At 37.5% G+C, this 18,056-nt stretch overlaps 6 protein-coding genes and 1 long non-coding RNA gene across 9 annotated transcripts in view; 2 read left to right on the forward strand and 5 right to left on the reverse strand.

Moving 5' to 3' along the window:
- The window catches only part of LOC100181521 (pleckstrin homology domain-containing family M member 1-like), a 7,526-nt gene extending 4,582 nt beyond the window's left edge, over positions 1–2,944 (reverse strand). For both annotated transcript variants that reach the window (XM_002122830.5, XM_018817075.2), the window contains exons 1-4: positions 2,794–2,944; positions 2,295–2,426; positions 2,134–2,232; positions 1,904–2,080 (exon numbers count right to left, since the gene is read on the reverse strand). In XM_002122830.5, coding sequence (XP_002122866.2) covers positions 1,904–2,080; positions 2,134–2,232; positions 2,295–2,426; positions 2,794–2,865 — 480 coding nt within the window. In that variant the 5' untranslated portion in view covers positions 2,866–2,944. The remainder of the gene's footprint in view (positions 1–1,903; positions 2,081–2,133; positions 2,233–2,294; positions 2,427–2,793) is intronic.
- Positions 2,945–3,238: 294 nt separating this feature from the next.
- LOC101242180 (feline leukemia virus subgroup C receptor-related protein 2-like) lies at positions 3,239–4,882 on the forward strand. Its single transcript, XM_004227490.1, has one exon. The coding sequence runs from the start codon at positions 3,239–3,241 to the stop codon at positions 4,880–4,882; it is 1,644 nt and encodes a 547-aa protein (XP_004227538.1).
- LOC100187085 lies at positions 4,570–8,698 on the reverse strand. 2 transcript variants are annotated; one of them, XM_026840084.1, is made up of 12 exons: positions 8,465–8,640; positions 7,620–7,730; positions 7,103–7,145; positions 6,996–7,049; positions 6,647–6,743; positions 6,539–6,587; positions 6,381–6,481; positions 6,206–6,326; positions 5,934–5,992; positions 5,805–5,881; positions 5,565–5,748; positions 4,570–5,511 (listed from the first exon to the last, which is right to left on the reverse strand). In XM_026840084.1, exons 1-12 carry the CDS (start codon positions 8,475–8,477, stop codon positions 5,029–5,031), a joined length of 1,392 nt encoding a protein of 463 aa, XP_026695885.1. In that variant the 5' UTR covers positions 8,478–8,640; the 3' UTR covers positions 4,570–5,028. The 2 variants fall into 2 exon arrangements, with proteins under 2 accessions (XP_026695885.1, XP_002125295.1); XM_002125259.3 differs by having other exon boundaries at positions 4,894–5,511; positions 6,381–6,484; positions 8,465–8,698.
- On the reverse strand, positions 8,598–11,920 carry LOC100182325 (inhibitor of growth protein 1). The gene is made up of 6 exons (XM_002124857.4): positions 10,809–11,920; positions 10,396–10,538; positions 10,044–10,151; positions 9,776–9,835; positions 9,377–9,700; positions 8,598–9,143 (listed from the first exon to the last, which is right to left on the reverse strand). The coding sequence occupies exons 1-6, from the start codon at positions 10,957–10,959 to the stop codon at positions 8,895–8,897; spliced, it is 1,035 nt and encodes a 344-aa protein (XP_002124893.1). The 5' UTR covers positions 10,960–11,920; the 3' UTR covers positions 8,598–8,894.
- A 102-nt stretch (positions 11,921–12,022) lies between these two features.
- LOC100175325 (60S ribosomal protein L15-like) lies at positions 12,023–14,311 on the reverse strand. Its single transcript, XM_026840085.1, has 6 exons — positions 14,225–14,311; positions 13,904–14,075; positions 13,362–13,498; positions 13,034–13,144; positions 12,132–12,308; positions 12,023–12,075 (listed from the first exon to the last, which is right to left on the reverse strand). Exons 2-6 carry the CDS (start codon positions 14,073–14,075, stop codon positions 12,058–12,060), a joined length of 615 nt encoding a protein of 204 aa, XP_026695886.1. The 5' UTR covers positions 14,225–14,311; the 3' UTR covers positions 12,023–12,057.
- Positions 14,312–14,400: 89 nt separating this feature from the next.
- On the reverse strand, positions 14,401–17,725 carry LOC100176867 (Golgi reassembly-stacking protein 2). Its single transcript, XM_002124629.4, has 11 exons — positions 17,572–17,725; positions 17,193–17,273; positions 17,034–17,123; positions 16,558–16,671; positions 16,166–16,252; positions 15,983–16,113; positions 15,617–15,758; positions 15,340–15,487; positions 15,148–15,231; positions 14,794–15,012; positions 14,401–14,590 (listed from the first exon to the last, which is right to left on the reverse strand). The coding sequence occupies exons 1-11, from the start codon at positions 17,632–17,634 to the stop codon at positions 14,517–14,519; spliced, it is 1,233 nt and encodes a 410-aa protein (XP_002124665.1). The 5' UTR covers positions 17,635–17,725; the 3' UTR covers positions 14,401–14,516.
- LOC113475651 lies at positions 17,059–17,672 on the forward strand. The gene is made up of 2 exons (XR_003397402.1): positions 17,059–17,143; positions 17,486–17,672. It is a non-coding gene; the product is annotated as an uncharacterized LOC113475651 (long non-coding RNA).
- Positions 17,726–18,056: the final 331 nt, after the last annotated feature.

Consider the following 18,056-nt stretch of genomic DNA (forward strand, 5'->3'; position numbering starts at 1 on the left):
GGGATCAGGGTTCGATAAGACAAAATATACTGCCAGTTCTTTACGGTGCCTTCTCTACATGCTTGGCCAGGTCGGCTCCCAACATTTTAAATAGGGACGTTTGGAAATGTTGCTCCTACACTTATAAGAGCAACCACGAATCCAGCAGTGCGACATTTTTATAATACTGTATTTGTACGTCTGTATTTGCAACAAACTGTCGAAATCTGCATAAGACTGCTGTTCAACGCTATTATGAAATCGGAATTAGCACGGATTCACTGAAGCGTGACCTGTCTAAACTTTTTCGCCAGTTTCGTATCTATATGTTTAGGTATCTATGTTTATACAAAGAGGTTTATTTAAACCTGCTTAATAATCAGCTGCATTAACGGTCTTATACAATTTGTACTTGAAATTTAGCATAGTGGCGATGGAATTCGTGCCTTAAACTGTTTTTTATTAAGTCGGATATGATGGTTTATGTGCAATATTTGAAGACGAAGCGGAACGGGATTTAAATGTACCGACGATTCGTTCAGAAAATACAACGGAAAGTTGCTTTAATTTGCGTGCGATTATAGTATGCCTAAAGATTTTTATGCGTAATGCTATAGTATGGTGACAAGGGTTCATTCAGTAAACGTGGTATTCAGGAGTGGTGGCTCGAAGTTGGCGGCAGTTTAGGTTCACTATCTAGTGCAGATTACTTTGTTACAAGTTTTAGTGAGAAAGCATCTGGAAACTCTTATTTTTTAATTTACCAAAGATGGGATAAGCCAAAGGGATTAGCGTTATACCTGATTTATTTTACTTGACAAGACACAAAAGCTTAGACCTAACCAGAAAATTGTTGGACAAATTTTGTTTTTCTGATAAGTGTAGTCGTACAGAAATGGGGTCGCCTGAACGTATTTCGGGGTCGCCACAACTGACTATAAATACAGTGACGTTACAAAAATGGTTTTGAAAAAATATAAACATAACGTTTTTGTTCCAGATCGCAACCATTACTGTATATTTTCAGCTTGTGGGATGCGTCACGGTAAAACCTTTGTGTCGTCATGTTAAAAATTATGACCGAACAGCAAAGTTTTGCAGCCAAACTAATTAAACTCAGGTCACTTACATTTTTCTGTACAGTTAGTTATATTCAGCTACCAAACATAAATTATTATAATACAAACATGGCAGCAAAAAATAGCAGAAAAAGTTTGTATGACAAGGCGAGTTTTTTGAACGAAAGTTGCAATCTCTTGCATCACAAACCAATGTCATGAAGGCGTTTACCGGAGTATTGGCAATTTACTTCATAAGTCACCTCTTACCAAATTGCAAATTTTAATGTCAGCAATGAAGGAAGTTGTGCCTGTCATGATTGGTGATAAGGAGACCAAAAATATGAATTAAATTCACTATCAGCTGCAACAGTAAAACGAAGAATAGAAGATATGTCCAATGATGTTTTTGACTAAATTTTAGCTCAAGTAAATGCTTCTCCGTGGCATGCAAAACAATTAGATGAGAGATGGAACGGAAAGAGATAATTCTCACAAATCCTCACTGAATCTCGTTTAAAGAGATTGTTAATATGTTAATCCGCGCAGTATCCACGGATTAACTTTTCAAATTTATCGGCCCACTCAAACATATTCTTTTTGGACCATCGTTTGGTCACACAAACAAAATAACGGCAGCGGTTTCTCATTTAAACAGTTCGGTAAGCAGTTGAAGTCAATATATATATATATATTGACTTCAATTGCGTTATAGCGTACCTAGTTACCGATAGTTTTCAATTTTCGTGATGCATTGAAGCATGACGGTGTACGAAACAAATTAGCAAATTTCCCATTGTTACGTCAGAGTTTCTACTCATTGGTTTTAATCTCTTCGGTTCACACCAATGTTAATTGCTACTCACTTGTTCATGGTCCTTAAACAAAGCATAATCCTCATAATATTTGTCGAAAATATTTAAATAATCCGTAGTTGTAAGAATAGATGAGAGATAGAACGAAAGATCTCCGTTATTTATGACGATTCTCAACCATGCGCGACAACGACCCACGTTCGTTGAGATTAATTTTAATTTCTTGCACTGAACGATAAGTTAATTAGGAAAACATAAAACTTAACTAATTATCTACCAACCTCTTCAATGGGACCTCTATGGCTGATCTTGCCAATTAAATTCCAAAATTGTGGACGGGGCAAATCTTGGTTGTGTTTTCGACGTTCAAAATACTTTTTCTGAAAAAATTTTGTTGAAAATTTGAAAAAATCAAAAACTTTGTCACAATATATGTCGTCACCTTTAAGCCATGTAAAAATGCTGCTTCAACAACCGACACGAAAGTTTGTGCAAAGTAACTTTCGGAGGTCACATGATCATCGGAACGCAACGCACATTCCTGTTGTAACTGTTTCACCGACGAAGAAAGATTCTGAAATATTATTTTTGGACATAAGCTTATATTAATAAAGTGAAAGATTAAATTGTAATAACAACTTTCCCGTTAAACTGTTCATCCCCTACCCTCCACTAAGTTACTTAAATGTGATTAACATTATTTAGATTCATACAATATAATAACAAAAGTTGTATTCTTTATTCTAGCAAAGAAATGGGAATTAACAACAAATCGACAGTTGATATAACACGTTATAAATGAAAGTGTATTTGTTAAGTCAAACCAACTTTGAGTAAAACAACCGAAAGTTCACAATGAAGTATTTGTATTCAGGCTCTAATTACGCGCTTAGATCAAACAATCACTTTATAATAATCATTCACACGTCACAATCACTCACATTGTTAATATTTTCTTTGACTGTTTTTTCTTCTTTCACCTTCATGACGTCATAATACTTCTGCTGAAACATCAACTTCGCGTGTCTTCTTTGTTGTGACTATGACGTCATAATCGAATAGCGGTTTCGACGAATCTACTTACCTACACCTAGCGGTGACATTAACCACTTACGTGCCCAATAATATTTTAAACCAATTCTCGAATTCCTAATTGTCCTTTCTCTATGACGTAACAAACATTATGAAACAATCTCGTGACATCCGGGATTTTCCCGAAAATTAACCCAAATGGAAACAACACTAAACAATAACACAGGGTATTATTACGTCATAATGGGATTCATTAAACGTGATTATCGATGTCTTGTGACGTAATTCATAATGACGTCATAGTAGGGTATAAATAGACTGCGCCAACCGAAAGATGGCATTTATGATGTCATAATGGAAAGTTCGATTGTTGAAAATAAATTCGATTGTTTGTCAACAAAGGAACACAATGGAGTGGTCACGTGGTTGGACGACGATACGTCTTGTTACGTCACAGACACGTCATTGTCGTTGCTTAGCGACGCTGATGACGAAATGTCGCACGGTTTGTTTAGCGATGTTGAACGAATGAAGGAACTCAACAACAACAACTCGTTCATCGAAACTATCGATAAATCTTTGGATTATCAACCGCTAGATGGCGACGAAGAGAGTTGGGAGGAATTGAATGATGATGTCATAATGCCAACTATGACACGATGGATGGTTTTATTTGTGACGTGTTTCTCGATATTCATCCGTTCGTTTGTGTCTGTCGTGTTCGGGCAAATCAACGACGTTTTCTCCAATTATTACGTCATCACTCCGGGAGCTGCTGATTGGTTGACCAACTCTGCTACCATGGCAACCATCGTTGCCGTGCCAGTGGTTGCCATGGTTACCAACCGCCGACCTAACTTCCGCACGATGGCGCTGTTGATGACGGGCAGTGCGTCAGTTGGCACAATAATGTTGACGGTTGCCATGATTGATCGTGACATCGGATTCGTCGTCGCCATCACCGGACAAACCATCATGGGCGTCAACAACGCAATCGCGATGACAATCCCACCACTAGTGGCCGCTGTTTGGTTCCCTGAGACCGAAGTGACAACCGCCATGGCATCGGCGCTGATGGCCGTCGGTGCGGGAGATGCCGCGGGTTCCATCGTGCCCCCATCCATTGTTGCCACCAGTGATGTCATAATAGCCGGCGGTACGGGGTTTGAGGACTCGGCGATTCTTGAAAAACTTCGGTTTCGATTGGTTTCGATGTTTGCCGTCACTGCTGGGTTGTCACTTGTCACTTTCATTGTTGCCGTGGCGCATGTCACCGAGAAACCTGCCGTGGCCCCAAGCCAGGCACAACTTCGACGCCACACGATTGTCACAAACACCCAACTACACCCTCTGTACAAAAACAAAGAGTTTATATTAGTGGCGATTCTTTACGGGAGTTCCGCGGCATCAGCAGCGAACAGCGTCACTTTGTTGTCAACAATGTCCCGTGATGCTATGGGGGGAATACCCGGAGATGATAATTATGACCTCATAGCAGGTCGTATTATGACATCACTATTCACATTCTTTGCAATTGGACCAATCATTGCAGGGCGTGCACTCGACCGGAACAAGAAATATCAAACGATGGCTTTGATTGGTTTAGCTGGGTTGGTTGTCGGGACAACAGGGACCACGTGTTCGCTCATGCGCGGAAGCGTGGTTGGGTTGATGACATCACACTCCATATTAGGTTTGTTTATGGGCGTGGCCGAGACAGCATTGTTGGAGATTGCAGCGGAGGTCACATACCCCCACCCGGTGACCACATTTTCCTCAATACTTGTGATGTCATGGATGACGTTCTTTATATTTCAACCAATCGTGTCCAGGTATGCACTGGGGAATCCCCCAATATGGGCCAAAGGTTCAACGATTGCCTCGCTCGTCCCGACCTCTTGCGCCATCGTGTGTTTTATTGTCGCACTTATTTTTCTTCGTCCGAGTTATAATCGTCGACGCGCGACAACAGAATCCACCCCATTGTTACGTCAATAAATAAACAATTGTTATGTGACAATAAATTTATTATTGAAGCTACGTGCATATTGTGACATCACAATAGTTGGAACAATAAGGCAGGTCTGTGATGTAATAAAGATAAAATATGACATCACAATTATTGCAACATAGAAATTATATATTTATACAGGACTGATAACCCCACCGTGTGGTGGAAACGAAGTTGTGCAAAATTGACGAGTCAGTCGTTGTGATGATGTCATAGCCGTGTCATGTGATGTCATCAGTTTACATAAGCAAGGTTCGTCTATTGTGACATCATCCACCTTATAAGTGATGTCATCAGGGGATTCCCTTTCGATGACATCATCACCAATGACATGTACGCTCCCGTTTCTACGACGACGATAGAAATATTTCCCACCTTTACAAACGATCGCCGCATCATCGATGATGTCACTGATGATGTCACCGGACACCGCTGACCTCCCCGCGACCTCCCGTCTCCGTTGACGACGAAACTCAGAAACGACACGTCGCGGTTGGTTGACTTTGTTCGGTGAAGTGGAACACGAGTTGTTTGTGTTGCGACAATCCCCCATTGTGATGTCATAGACGTATCGTACGTTTGTTGTGGATTTCCTCGTTCCGCACAAACATTGGCCCTGGGTGTCGGGGTTAGTCGAAACATTGATATTCATGATGTCACAATACCAACCTCGTAAGTTTCAACCACCTTATTTGGACGTACGTTGATGACATCATCACAGGTTTGATGATGTAATAATGATGTCATATCATCCTCGTCGAACCCACTTGATGACTCATCACTTTCATGGGGATTTCCTGATATTTGCTGACTCACAATGGGTGGATGTCGCTTCTCTGTGATGTCATCATTGCTGTGGATATGATATCATGATGACATCACAGACACACATACTATGACATCACATACCTGTTTATTTCTTCGAGTTCAAAAGATTCAAGTTGAGCATGACTCAGCGAAATATGTCTCAACGGTCGTGGCGGTTCCTGTTTACTTCATTTAATTATTTATTTAGATCGTTATGTTTATTTTTGTTACCTCAACTTTTTCTTGTGAACTTTCGCGTATCATCATTGTGTCTGCTGTCACCGAGTGGCCTGTGGTGTTTATAATGTTAACCCATTAAATTATATTAGGGGTTATATTTAACAATACTTAAGCAGGGGTTTAAATCCTTATTATATATTTGTTAACTGATGAACAGAACTAAAACAATGACATCACAATGGTCATTATATTTCCCAGTAAATGTGAGAAAACATTGATATTGTGATGTCACAATGCAGTTTATATTATGACATCACAACAACCTTCGATGGATTCTTCATTAACTTTCGGCAAAAGATCGAATGACGATTGACGAGATTTCGCTGAGAAACGACGACGGTTCTTTGCCCACTGGAGGGCAGTGCGTTTCGCTAATGTATCACCCTGTAAACATATAAATATAAAACACATGCACACAAACATTACAGTTTAAGTTACCATGGTAACAGGGGCCTTCTTCTCATCATCAGGATGATGCATTGTCAGCCATTCCTTTGTTTTATTAATGCTCTTTGTGACATCATAAACCCTCTCAGGAGCTTCTGTTACGTAACAATTATCGTTAATTACTCGAGGTAATTATGATGTCATAATACCTTGATTGTTTTCCTTAATGGGGTCTCGGTAATTGAATCTCGCTAATATCTGGGATAAAACATGATTATGACATCACAATGATGAATATGACATCACAACTAACTTACGTCGGAACGAGTTTTATCGGAAGATTTTCCGCAAAACCCAAGATTTTGCAAAACTTGTGTTGGATCGCATTCTCGCGCTTTTAAAATATCAACAACACTGCTCAAATAAAAAGTATATTATTTCTATTAATTCAATATAATAATATTTAAATACAATCTGCTGCAAGAAAATATAATTATATTTTATCTATTATTCACATAAATTAATTTTATTAACTTTTTACTATTTATAATTCATTTGATTTAGTATAAAGTTATACATCATATCGAGATTTTTAAATTTTATTAAACTTTTATAAATCTATATTATATATCTATTTTATTAAATAATATATTATATCTATGTTACCTTGATATTGACAATTTTTCTCTCAACGTTTCATATTTCAACGAACCCAAAGAACTGAAAATATTCAAAGTATTTAGAAAGTTTTTAAAATCAACACACAATCAAACCTTTTTCTTTCGTTTTCAACTTTTTTGGCTTCAAAGGAATTTGCTGAAACAAATAAAACATAAAAATAGCTTCAGATGGTTTAATATTAAATCTGGTTTGTATATAAAGTGTTTTAGACCAACATTATAATCATGTAATTCATTTGTGGTGGCAACAGCATTGATTAATATAAACAATAAACATACAAGTTCATTAAGTTTCATATTAATGGTATCTACTCAAGTTAAACTATGGTTTATGAAGGGGCAACGACAGTCGTTTCAACACAGGTGTTCTGTTTCATACACCTCGTGCCCACTGTGGGAACAACAACCCATTAGTGATCACTGGGTTGAAGCAATTGCTGTTAAGTTTCCAAGAACACATACGTACACGATGGTAGCAGCGACAAGCCAGTCGCTATGACTTTTAATGTTCCATGAAGTGATTAACCCAAGGACACATATATACCACGTGTGCAACATACGAAAGATACATTCAAGATGCTGCAACTTTACCACAAACAGCCAACCCCACCTTCTGCCCCTAAATATAAATCATCAGCATCCTCACTCAGTGTCAACGTGGTTGCCAGTGAAGATGTACAACTCTCACTGTCGTCTAAGTCCTCATAATAAAGTTGTTTACCTTTGATGCAAAAATATTTATTTAATACGACAACAAGAATCAAATAAAAACGCAGCTGTTAAACCCAACATACAATGAACTCACAGTGAGTTGTAGTTAATTAACTTAAGAAAGGTGTAATTGTAGAAACATAAACAATAACGTTGCCGATAAGCAAAATGTCTTTTAGTTGATATTGCCCCAGATAACGTAAAGACCTATAGCAACAAAACGACAGTCGTTACCACAGCCATAGAAATACCGTGTAGACCAACCCATTTTTACTTAAAAAAAACAAATTGAACGACAATTTGGGTCCAAAATAACACAGTAGGTATAGGGAAAATGTTTGTTTTTCGGTAAATTACAGAAAAACATGGGAATAAAAACAAATTTAAAAAATGTAAAAATCATGAGATATTTGTTTTCTGTATCAAAATAAGTCAAAGAATAGAATTAGAAGCGGTTGATTTGTGACATTTTAGTCATTTAATGCGGGTAAATTGATATATTTTCTTCAAAAAATGTTTGGTAAGGTAAATGAAAGCTGTTTTACACCTTCCCACAAAAGCAAAACACAAATAAAACCTAACAAGTTCGTTTAAACCCATTGTCAAAGTCACCACTTTTGACTTATTCTGGACACACAAAGACGGCAGTTGGACTACTCGGTGTTTATACGACTCTGGTCGTTACAACACACGCTGCCAAACCAAAGTTAAACTTGTTTATTAATTTAAAACAAAGTAATTTACCTGAAACTTCCATTCATTACGATCAAGATTGTTAAAACTTCGAGAATAAAACTTTCCTTTGACGTAACAATCAATTCTAGAACAAACTTCAAACCACTGTCTATGACGTAACAGTCAATAATAGAACAGAAGCTTTGTTATAAAACAATACCCTACTATCGATGACAAACGCTTCTATGACGTAACAATAAACATGGCAATGATATTATTTTAAATGAATAAAACCGCGACGACCGCTATATTATTAAACATTATTTACGTCATAATGCTCATTATCATGTGTGACGTACTTCCCCATGACAATCGAAATCATCGATCCGTGAAACACCAGCTGATTATGACGTCACAGATAATCAATAAAGGGGAGTGTTACAAAATAATAAGAAACATTTGAATATTTCCAAAATCGATTGTTCTACATTTGAAAACTTTATTTTTCCCTTTTCTTTTTGCACTTCATGTCTCGCAGGCAGTCGGGGCAATACCAACGACCTTTCGGTTTCAGAGTTAAACCAACACATGAGAAATGAAACCACTCGATGGGGCACTTCTTATTATCGCAACCAATCATTTGTCCAAAAGATACTTGATCGCAAACGCAGTAAGTTGGCTCGTCGGGGTCAATCGGGACGTCCACTTGAGGCGATGGAGAGCGAGTCGACATTCGTTCAAGTTGGGGCTGCGCGTTTCGCATAAAATTAAACATAAATATTATGTAATAAATAAAGTTTAATAGTCTGATTGAAAAAGTTTAATAAATTAAAATAAATAAACAAACTTAACTTATTAACAACAAATAGAAGCAAACTAGTACCAAAACGGCAGCCGTTAAAACATGTCCACATAAAGATAACTTACTTATTAAAAAACTAAAACAAGTACCCTGCTATATTAAAGAACTAAAACAAATACCCTGCTAGATTTCTTTTTCTTTTTTCCTTTATTGATCGATTTGTTTGAACCGTTAGAACTTGACGTGGAAGGTTTGGAAGAAGTTGTAACTTTTGTTGATGGTTTAGTTGTCGTAGATTTCAAAGTTGACACAACAGCCACCGGGAGTGCTATAGTGGTTGCCATGGAGATTGGTTCTTTTTTCTCGACCTTTTCACTTTTCTGCGTCTCGTCTTTGTTTGTCCTCGATTGCTCTTTCCTGACCTCCAGTGGTTGGTTTGCCGAACTTCCGTTACCGTGGTTACCACTCTTGGCGAACCCAGAATCCATCATGGAGTATTTAACCTGTTATGACATCACAAATAATATTATTACATCACAAACCACCATTGTGACATCACAAACCACTATCAATATCACCTTATCTTGATATTGATTTTGTCGGCGTCGAGTTCGTTTCGAGCGATGATTGTCAACTTTCTGTGGAAATATTTTGGTAAATATTTAATCCTATTTGAAGCCATATGGGTGGGGTATCCTGGGTTTAATAGTGGGGTCAGGGGACCCAGGTTTGCCACAAAACCAAGACTAATATATAAATATGAATGTTTTTTTCCAGTCGCGCTTTATAACGAGTTATATAACTTTGTGTGTGATTGCTTTTAAAATAGAAATCCAATAAACTCACATTAGCTTCGCGACGAAACTCATCTTTTTGATCGGGGCGATACGATATCTTGAACCGATAACTTGAATGTTCGAGACTTTTCTTCCGATTCTCAATCATTTCGTTTATCTGCAAATATTATGGCATCATCAACACAAAGTAAATAAGCTCATAAAGTTGGACGATTCGTGACCAAATAACAGTCTGGAATAAGTTCTACAAAATACTCAGCAAACAAAATCAAGTTTTATATATGTATGTATGGCTAATTGTCGACCTTTTCGTGAGTTTAAAAACAAAAACAGCATTATCAGTCTTTGCAATAAGTCTCATAAACTATTTAAAGAAATGTCGTCAAATACTTTAAATCCACCTGCTGAACAATAAATATCTTTTCATCCCCAAGTTCCTGACAACGACCCAACAATCGTTGAATTTGAACCAAACCCGATCGTTTTTTTGTTTCCCCGTCATTCGCAAATCCATCGTAAAGCGATTCAATCTCGCCGACCACCTCTGCAATGTTATTTGTAAGTTTAAACCTCATGCTAATAAACATCACAACTAAAATAACAAGTATAATATATCTAAACATTAAGTAAACCAAAGCAACGAATTATGCACAAATGATTAAGCATATTAGTTTACACTAATTTTATTATTAAAATTTAACAATTTAATAAAGTTGTGATCAGATGGAAAGGTTAGGTTACCTACTTAAATAAAAGCGTGGCAACTAAACCGACACAATATTGCACTTTACAATAAACACAATAACATCGTTACCTCGACAAGTGCAGTCAATTTCCCTCAATCTTGTGACGTTTCGTTGCAAATCAAACGGTAAATTCTCAACATAATCAACATATTTATCCGCGTAATTCGTCGCTAAGTCTATGACTTCATCACTTACGTCACTAAAGTCTATATCGTCCATTATCACGTCACAAAGTCTTTATGGTTGGCTATTACATCACAATCCCCTGTTTGTTGCCAAATTCTACAACATTTCCCTCAACCAATCAAAACGCAAAAATATTTCATGCTTGAGTTACTTTCGTCACGGTTAAATACCCATGAATCCAGCATAGAAATAGTATATTACAGTCGCTATTTATTCCTCCCCACCAAATATTTCAGAAATTAATATTTAACAGAAACGCGCATGTGACGTCATAATACAAACAAATATATCACAATGAGTAAGTGCTAGAGTTGTAAGTTCTTCGATAACATCTTGATTGTTACGTAGTTTACGTAGTATTCGAACACTTTTAGACATTGGTTTGTTGTATCATCACAAAGGTTACGTCATATAGTCGTCACAGGTAACTTGCGTTAGTATGACGTCAAAGAGTTTGATTAATTTGTTGATTGACAGGTGATTGTTAAAACTCATTACGTCACACTGCTACGATTGTTATATCCACAAGCGAATATTGATGACGTCAGGTATAAATAAATCACGTCATATACTAGTGACGTAATAACAACCATTGTTACAGGAAAGCGTTGATAGCTACGAACAACAACCTTACAAACAGCAAGACCTATCTTCAACGTTTGGGATATAAAGAAGCTAAAAGTTAGTATATTGCTATTTCTATATTATTTATATTTCTAACATTTCTATGTTTACAGCTCCCGCCAAAGCTGCGACACCTGACGGTCAAACTGAAGCAAATGTCAAAAAAACAATTGTGACATCATCAAAACCGACTGTGACGTCATCAAAGCTTATTGTTGTAACATCAAAATCACCTAACGCTACTGTGACACAAAAGAAGGCTGTGATGTCACCAGAAGTAATTATGACATCAAAACCAATCACTCCCCTATACACGAAGTAAACATAGAAACAACATAAACTACATAACAACCATTGTACTTTGCAGACGAAGTTGTGCGAACGGCCCCAACCCCGCATTACCCCAAGGTCCCGACCCCACCCTGCCACAAGGACCAAACAAACTTAACCTTTCAAGTTAAAACACAAAACATTTTATCGAATATTTTTATTTCCATGACGACCAACTTATCGCTTTCTTCGCATCTGTGGAAACATTGAGTTGAAACTTTGTAAATATTATAATAAACAAACCAAGTTACCTGAGTGGTGTTTCTACGCTTCCATGCAGCGTGGACCGATCCCCCGATGGAATGATTGAAACGATGTCCCTTGCCAAGACCACGACTGCTCTTACCGGCCGACGTTAGACCTCTCATCTCACGATGTTTCATCGTTGATTTACAAATCCATTGAATGTTTGGATCTCGTCGGATCGTCTGTGATGTGTTGGTGGTTACGATGGTTCATGGGTATTGTATGTGACCTTGGACAAGATACTTAACATCCATACAACCCAGTTGTCACCAATAGTTAAACATTCGATCACAAACCGATCGTGTGATTGACATCGAAGGTGTATAGAAGTAGTTTTAGATAAAAAAAGCGATAATGTTTTAATAAATAATTTTAAACACTATTCTGACAAGGATAAACGGACATTCCCAATAAATCAAGTCAGTCGACCACTGCACATAGCAGATACAATGTTTCCAAATATTTAACGTTTACAAGCGAAAACAATAGTTTCCTGTAACTTTAATTAAACACAAACATGCATGACAACCTGGCAGCAACAAAACATGAAATAAATCTAAAGTATAAAAGAACTAATCAATGTTTTTTTATGTTTTGTAAATTCCTAATCTTAACCTGCCTTTTATACAAATAAGGTTTCAAACTTTCAATTATCCTGATGAAAAGGAATACTGTTAAAAATGTTTCGGTTCATGGTGTTCTCAGAACTTCAATAAAACAAACTCTATTCCAACAACACACAGAAGCTAAACATAAAATAACACAGCATACATAACTGTATAAATACTGAAACATATGTTGTTAACAACAAATTATGGGAATCCCTAAACAAAAGTTGGTAAACATTATCCCAGCCAATGCTCTGTAACCAACAAACATATATTATAATGTGCAACCACCATCGTACCTTATGCATCGGATCAGCGAGAATGACTTCAAAATATTTGTAAGTCGAATCTTCTGCAACCCAGTAACTGTTAAGCACTCGTAGCGCCCCGCAGTGACGACCTACTCGCTCCTGGGGAAAGTTGGAAATTTATAAAACAGACCTTTCGCCTTAGATTTTGGTAGCGAAGACTGAAGAATATTTAAAACACAAAATAGAATATAACAACAAACATGTGGCTTAAACATGTTTACTGATAAAACGTATCCAGTTGTAAGAAGCGCAATCGCTACGCAACGAACCACAAGAATTTATGTTTAACGACGGATATGAAGAATTTAACACGAACCTCAGCGACACTTTGAAGGTTTCTCGCGAACTTAAGTTGGTTAACCCCCTGGTGGACGGGTTTTCCGTAAGTTGCTCCTTTTGGAACAGGCTTCTTGCGACCCCCACGTCGGACACGGGCTCGGTAAATTACAAAACCTAGGAATATTATTTATTATATATCTTGAAACAGGGTAGCAAAGATCAAACGAATTGGAGCTATTGAAGAATCTTCGCTCCCCCCCACCTTATTTGCTAACTACTAATCCCTAGTGGTTAGCAAATAAGGTGGGGGGGGATTCTTCACTAGCACCAACTAACTAAAACAACGAAGAGACGGGAATTGGCAGCAAATTGAAAGTCTTTAAGTTAAAATACGCTAGGGATAAAAACTATTCAAATAAAAACGTGGCTGCTAAATCCAACATACAATAAACTCACAGTAAGTTGTAGTTAATTAAAACAAAGTAATTAAAAGCATGGCTGCTGAGTAATTAGAAGAAAGGCGTAAGTTACCACGTTTGGCAAGCTAGACAGAAATACTAAAACATTGCAACATAGTACCTTGCTTAGCTTTGTAACCGAGTTTTCTCGCTTTATCTGGGCGTGTAGGTCTTGATGCCCGATGCACAGAGGAAAGTTGACGAAAATGCCAGCAACGAATTCTCAACAAATACCGAAGAACGTCAGATTGTTTCTTTCGCCAAACCTCGCTCATGTATTTGTAAGCGCCCATCTAAATTATAACTTTGTATAAAAACCTCAAACTTTATATTTATAATAATTAAACCAACTGCTAGCTATAACAATACACTTCAAAGTTAAACAACCAACAAACTCAAAACTAAATTGATTTTTTGGATTAAATTCGATAAAACTTCGAACCTTGGAAGCTGGAGCTGAAAAGAAGGAAGTGACGTCACACGTGTTTCATGTGTGAACAACCACGCGATGGCGCTTAATAAAATATTTTGTCCCCGACGCGCTTTAACGAATATAAATTCTTCATGAATTCTGACGTCATAAATAACTCGCGTTTTTATTATGACATCACACAGCAATAAATTCCCCTTTATATTTATTAACATTGCTTCCAGCACCACGTGCTTCATACGTCACTGTACACAAACAATATACATTATGATGAATAATTAGAGGTGTAATGAGATTTCTATGTTTAGTTTGTAGCAACTGGTGAAGCGTACGGCGCGATCATGGGACTTCCCTCTACTGCCTCTTGTGGCTCGCTGTCTGTAATGGAAAGATTTGAATTTCCATAAATGATTATGATATAATAGTATGTGACAAAACAACAGTTGATAAAACATGTTTACAGTTAATTGGATGAAAAAAGGGCGGTTGCGACACCTAGCAGACGAACAACAAGCCATAGAAACAAAAGTTTTTGTAAAGATATTATAGTTTACACAAGGATTAATTATGACGTCACAAACCTTGCGTTTGTTCAACCGGAACGTCCACCACTGGAGGCAGGCTTGCAGCTAAGTTTTCCAACGAGGGCATGGGAATTCCCCCCGGTAAATTAATTGGGGGGATTCCCTCGGGTAAATTAATTGGGGGGATTCCTTCGGATAAGTTCATTGGGGGGATTCCCTGGGGTAAGTTCATCGGGGGTAGGGTGAAGTTGGGTAACGCTGGGAGAGGGGGAATACCTGGGGGGGTAATGTCGTTATTTGCATTGTTGTGTATTATAGGTGGGGGATTCTAGCAATAAGTTATGGCATAGTGATTAATGCATGCCCTCTAGGCCTTCTACCATTGTGAATGCTACCTGAATCATAACTTACCAGACTCGAGTGTGATTGGTGGAAGGTCCGTTGAATAAGTTGTCGACGGCAACGAGATATTCACCAAGGGTGGTATTCCCGCACCTGTTAATGATGTCATAATTATCTATGATGTCATAATCATCTACGATGTCATAATCATCTATGATGTCATATTCAACCATTATGTCATAATCAATAATGATGTCATACCTGGCACCGCTGATGCGAAACTCGCTGAAGCAGATGAATCGGTAACCATGGAAACATACGTTGGTAACCCAGCGTTACCCGGCAACACGTTGCTACTCGTTGCCGTGGGCAACCCGTTCGTTGTCGTCATGGTTGGTTGGAGTTGAACCTTAAATAAAAATATTATATAGACATATATGACATAGAAATAATATATATAATGTTGTTGTTCTTTTGAATATGATGTCGAATTTCAAAGGCTGGAATTTATCACAAAACATAGACATCATATATTTACCTCGGCAAACCCGTCACTAGATGTCGGAGGAGAGTCGACCACGTTCGTCGGGGTCGGATGTTTGACGCTCACCACTTTACCCTCGGTAAAAGGTTGGATTGGGATTCTGTGTAAGTAGCCATACCCGATGCCGCATCCCATACTGTGGGGGTGTGGTGGTTATAGTGGGTATAATATATAGAAGGGGGTTACACCATGGGTGATGCAAACCAGGGGAACATACACCCACAATAGTAGCTGCATTGAGTCTTGAACCCATAACCACTTGGTTAGAGGCAAGGACTAACCACTAAGCTACTATAGCAAGGGGTAAGTATGGTGTATTGGGGTAACATTACAATAAATGGGGTTGAAACATATCCGTACCTTCCCTCCCCACCCCATGCACTGTTGGGTGTAATAATAACTTCACGCGACGCATCCGTGTCTTTATTATAAACAAACAACTTCAATTGTCGGCCATCGTGAGAATCAATCAACGTGAATAAATCGTCTTGCTGTAATGGATAATATTAATAGAAATCATATATACCAGCTGAGTCATCTTACCTCACTTAACAGCGAGTCAGCACCGATGATGTAATCGCTGAAAGGTCGTAACCCCGCGAGGTAAGCGGGGGCATTCGGTTCAACATCCTGGGTGACAAACATAATGCTAATCAATGTTTTATACAATTTGCGTAACATAAAGTATTAAAAATAAAATTAACGCTGGAATTTATCAGATTAATTAAAACAACGAAGAAAAGGGAATTGGCAGCAAAAACAACAGTCACTAAGAAAGTTATGGGTAAAAATGGTATTATTTGGGTAAGAATGTGAGTTAAAAAGATGGATCTATACTTTAAATTGTTACAAATATGTTTTATTATTTGGTTAAAACGCACCTAACTGCATTAAGATTCATATTTTGCAGTTTCTTTTGTAAAACCCAAACTTACCAAAACGTGCCACACGTTCTCATTAGCCCCGTCAAAGGAACAGAATCTTATCGAAACCCCCAACAAACCCTGACCCCCCCATATACTACTTGGGGTGAGAGTTACTTCACGAATCTGTTGGATAATCCAATATTTATAATGAATTCGGACAATATGTGGGAAAATTTGGGCCATTTGCATAATGTTTTATTTGGAGACAGCTTTCTAATAATACATCATATGAATACCGTTATTTGTTTTGTGTTAAAGCAGCTTGATGCCGATATATTTAAGTTTGTAAGTTTTATATTTTTATTATACTGACATACACCTTAAGGTTTTAGCCTTTATGGAATTTAGTTTTTGACCAAGTAGTTTTAACATTTCTTATTTTCCTAATGTTCCATTAATATTTTAATTCTAACAGGATTTAGGTATAACCACAAGGCCCATGAACCTTTGAAACGTAGTTAATACACCGCAACCATCGCACCCACCTTTAATGTCTTACTGCTGTACACAAACATCTTCACGGGTTTCTCAACATTCGCTCGAAGCAAATCCTTCAAACGATCGTCATCTTTGTTCTGATACAAAATAAATAAAGGTAAAATATTTTTTTTTAAATTAAAGGTTAATTATGACTAACAACCCACCAGTCTCGTATTTCCGATCATTACAATGAAATCGAAGAAAGGTTCTAACCCTGCCTTGTAACCGGGAGAATTCTCCTGGACCTGGAAGTAACGAGGAGTTAATAATGGAAAGTGTGATTGTATATTAATTATATTAAAGTTTAGAATAAATATAAAAAACTCACAGTTGGTTGCAAATATTTAATAAAAGTTATAATAATCAGTTTTAAACGCCGGTAAAGAACCCACCCCTCAGTAATAAGTAATAACCCCCATATACCCCCTAACCCTAACTAATAAACACTTTCCACCAGCCTAATCTGTTCTGGAGGATTCTTCACTAGTTCCGAAACGTGAAGCATGCACATAATTGCAATGATACCGATAGTCAAACACTGACCCGCAAAACATGATACCCCTCAGTTCCACCACCAGGAATCTCAACGCTATTCCCAGCTCCCATTGTTAGATGTTGTCCTCACTGTGACGCAACAATAAAAACAATGAAAACGCGATTGACGCTACTTGTTACGCATGACTGAACATGCAACGTCATAATTTACAACAAATTCACACCGCTTCATGCGGTGTTCCATAGAAATAGCAAACTAGGTTTTAAATGAATTAAACGCGTTTTACCTGAAAATTCTCAATAAACCACATATTTACACACTTATATATATGTGAATTATTAACTCTAATCTTAAGTAACCTGAATATTGTATTAATAATTTTACTCCAAACAACTAAACTCCTAACCCCTAACCCCAATAAAGCACATTAACCCACAATTGATAACTTTCCTCCGTACAACTTCACATAACCCATATACATATAGTAGTATTGCTATACTAACCCCCCAACCCCCAACTTTAGTAACAATCC

This window comes from Ciona intestinalis, unplaced genomic scaffold, assembly GCF_000224145.3.
Source record: "Ciona intestinalis unplaced genomic scaffold, KH HT001116.1, whole genome shotgun sequence".
NCBI lineage: Eukaryota > Metazoa > Chordata > Ascidiacea > Phlebobranchia > Cionidae > Ciona > Ciona intestinalis.

What these genes read in the sequence shown, in the direction of transcription:
- LOC101242180 (XM_004227490.1), top strand. Translation starts at nt 3,239, where the DNA reads ATGGAAAGTTCGATTGTTGAAAATAAATTCGATTGTTTGTCAACAAAG.
- LOC100187085 (XM_002125259.3), bottom strand. An exon ending in GTTCACAAGAAAAAGTTGAG is followed by an intron (nt 5,882 to 5,933) that starts GTAACAAAAATA and finishes TGAAGTAAACAG; the next exon opens with GAACCGCCACGACCGTTGAG. An exon ending in AGGTGGTTGAAACTTACGAG is followed by an intron (nt 5,512 to 5,564) that starts GTTGGTATTGTG and finishes CCCGACACCCAG; the next exon opens with GGCCAATGTTTGTGCGGAAC.
- LOC100182325 (XM_002124857.4), bottom strand. Translation starts at nt 10,959, where the DNA reads ATGGACGATATAGACTTTAGTGACGTAAGTGATGAAGTCATAGACTTA. An exon ending in AATTGACTGCACTTGTCGAG is followed by an intron (nt 10,539 to 10,808) that starts GTAACGATGTTA and finishes ATAACATTGCAG; the next exon opens with AGGTGGTCGGCGAGATTGAA. An exon ending in AGATATTTATTGTTCAGCAG is followed by an intron (nt 10,152 to 10,395) that starts GTGGATTTAAAG and finishes TAATATTTGCAG; the next exon opens with ATAAACGAAATGATTGAGAA.
- LOC100175325 (XM_026840085.1), bottom strand. Translation starts at nt 14,075, where the DNA reads ATGGGCGCTTACAAATACATGAGCGAGGTTTGGCGAAAGAAACAATCT. An exon ending in CGGTTACAAAGCTAAGCAAG is followed by an intron (nt 13,499 to 13,903) that starts GTACTATGTTGC and finishes TAATATTCCTAG; the next exon opens with GTTTTGTAATTTACCGAGCC. An exon ending in TCGCTGATCCGATGCATAAG is followed by an intron (nt 12,309 to 13,033) that starts GTACGATGGTGG and finishes AACACATCACAG; the next exon opens with ACGATCCGACGAGATCCAAA.
- LOC100176867 (XM_002124629.4), bottom strand. Translation starts at nt 17,634, where the DNA reads ATGGGAGCTGGGAATAGCGTTGAGATTCCTGGTGGTGGAACTGAGGGG. An exon ending in GCATGGGGTGGGGAGGGAAG is followed by an intron (nt 15,759 to 15,982) that starts GTACGGATATGT and finishes ACACCCCCACAG; the next exon opens with TATGGGATGCGGCATCGGGT. An exon ending in CTAGTGACGGGTTTGCCGAG is followed by an intron (nt 15,488 to 15,616) that starts GTAAATATATGA and finishes TTTTTATTTAAG; the next exon opens with GTTCAACTCCAACCAACCAT.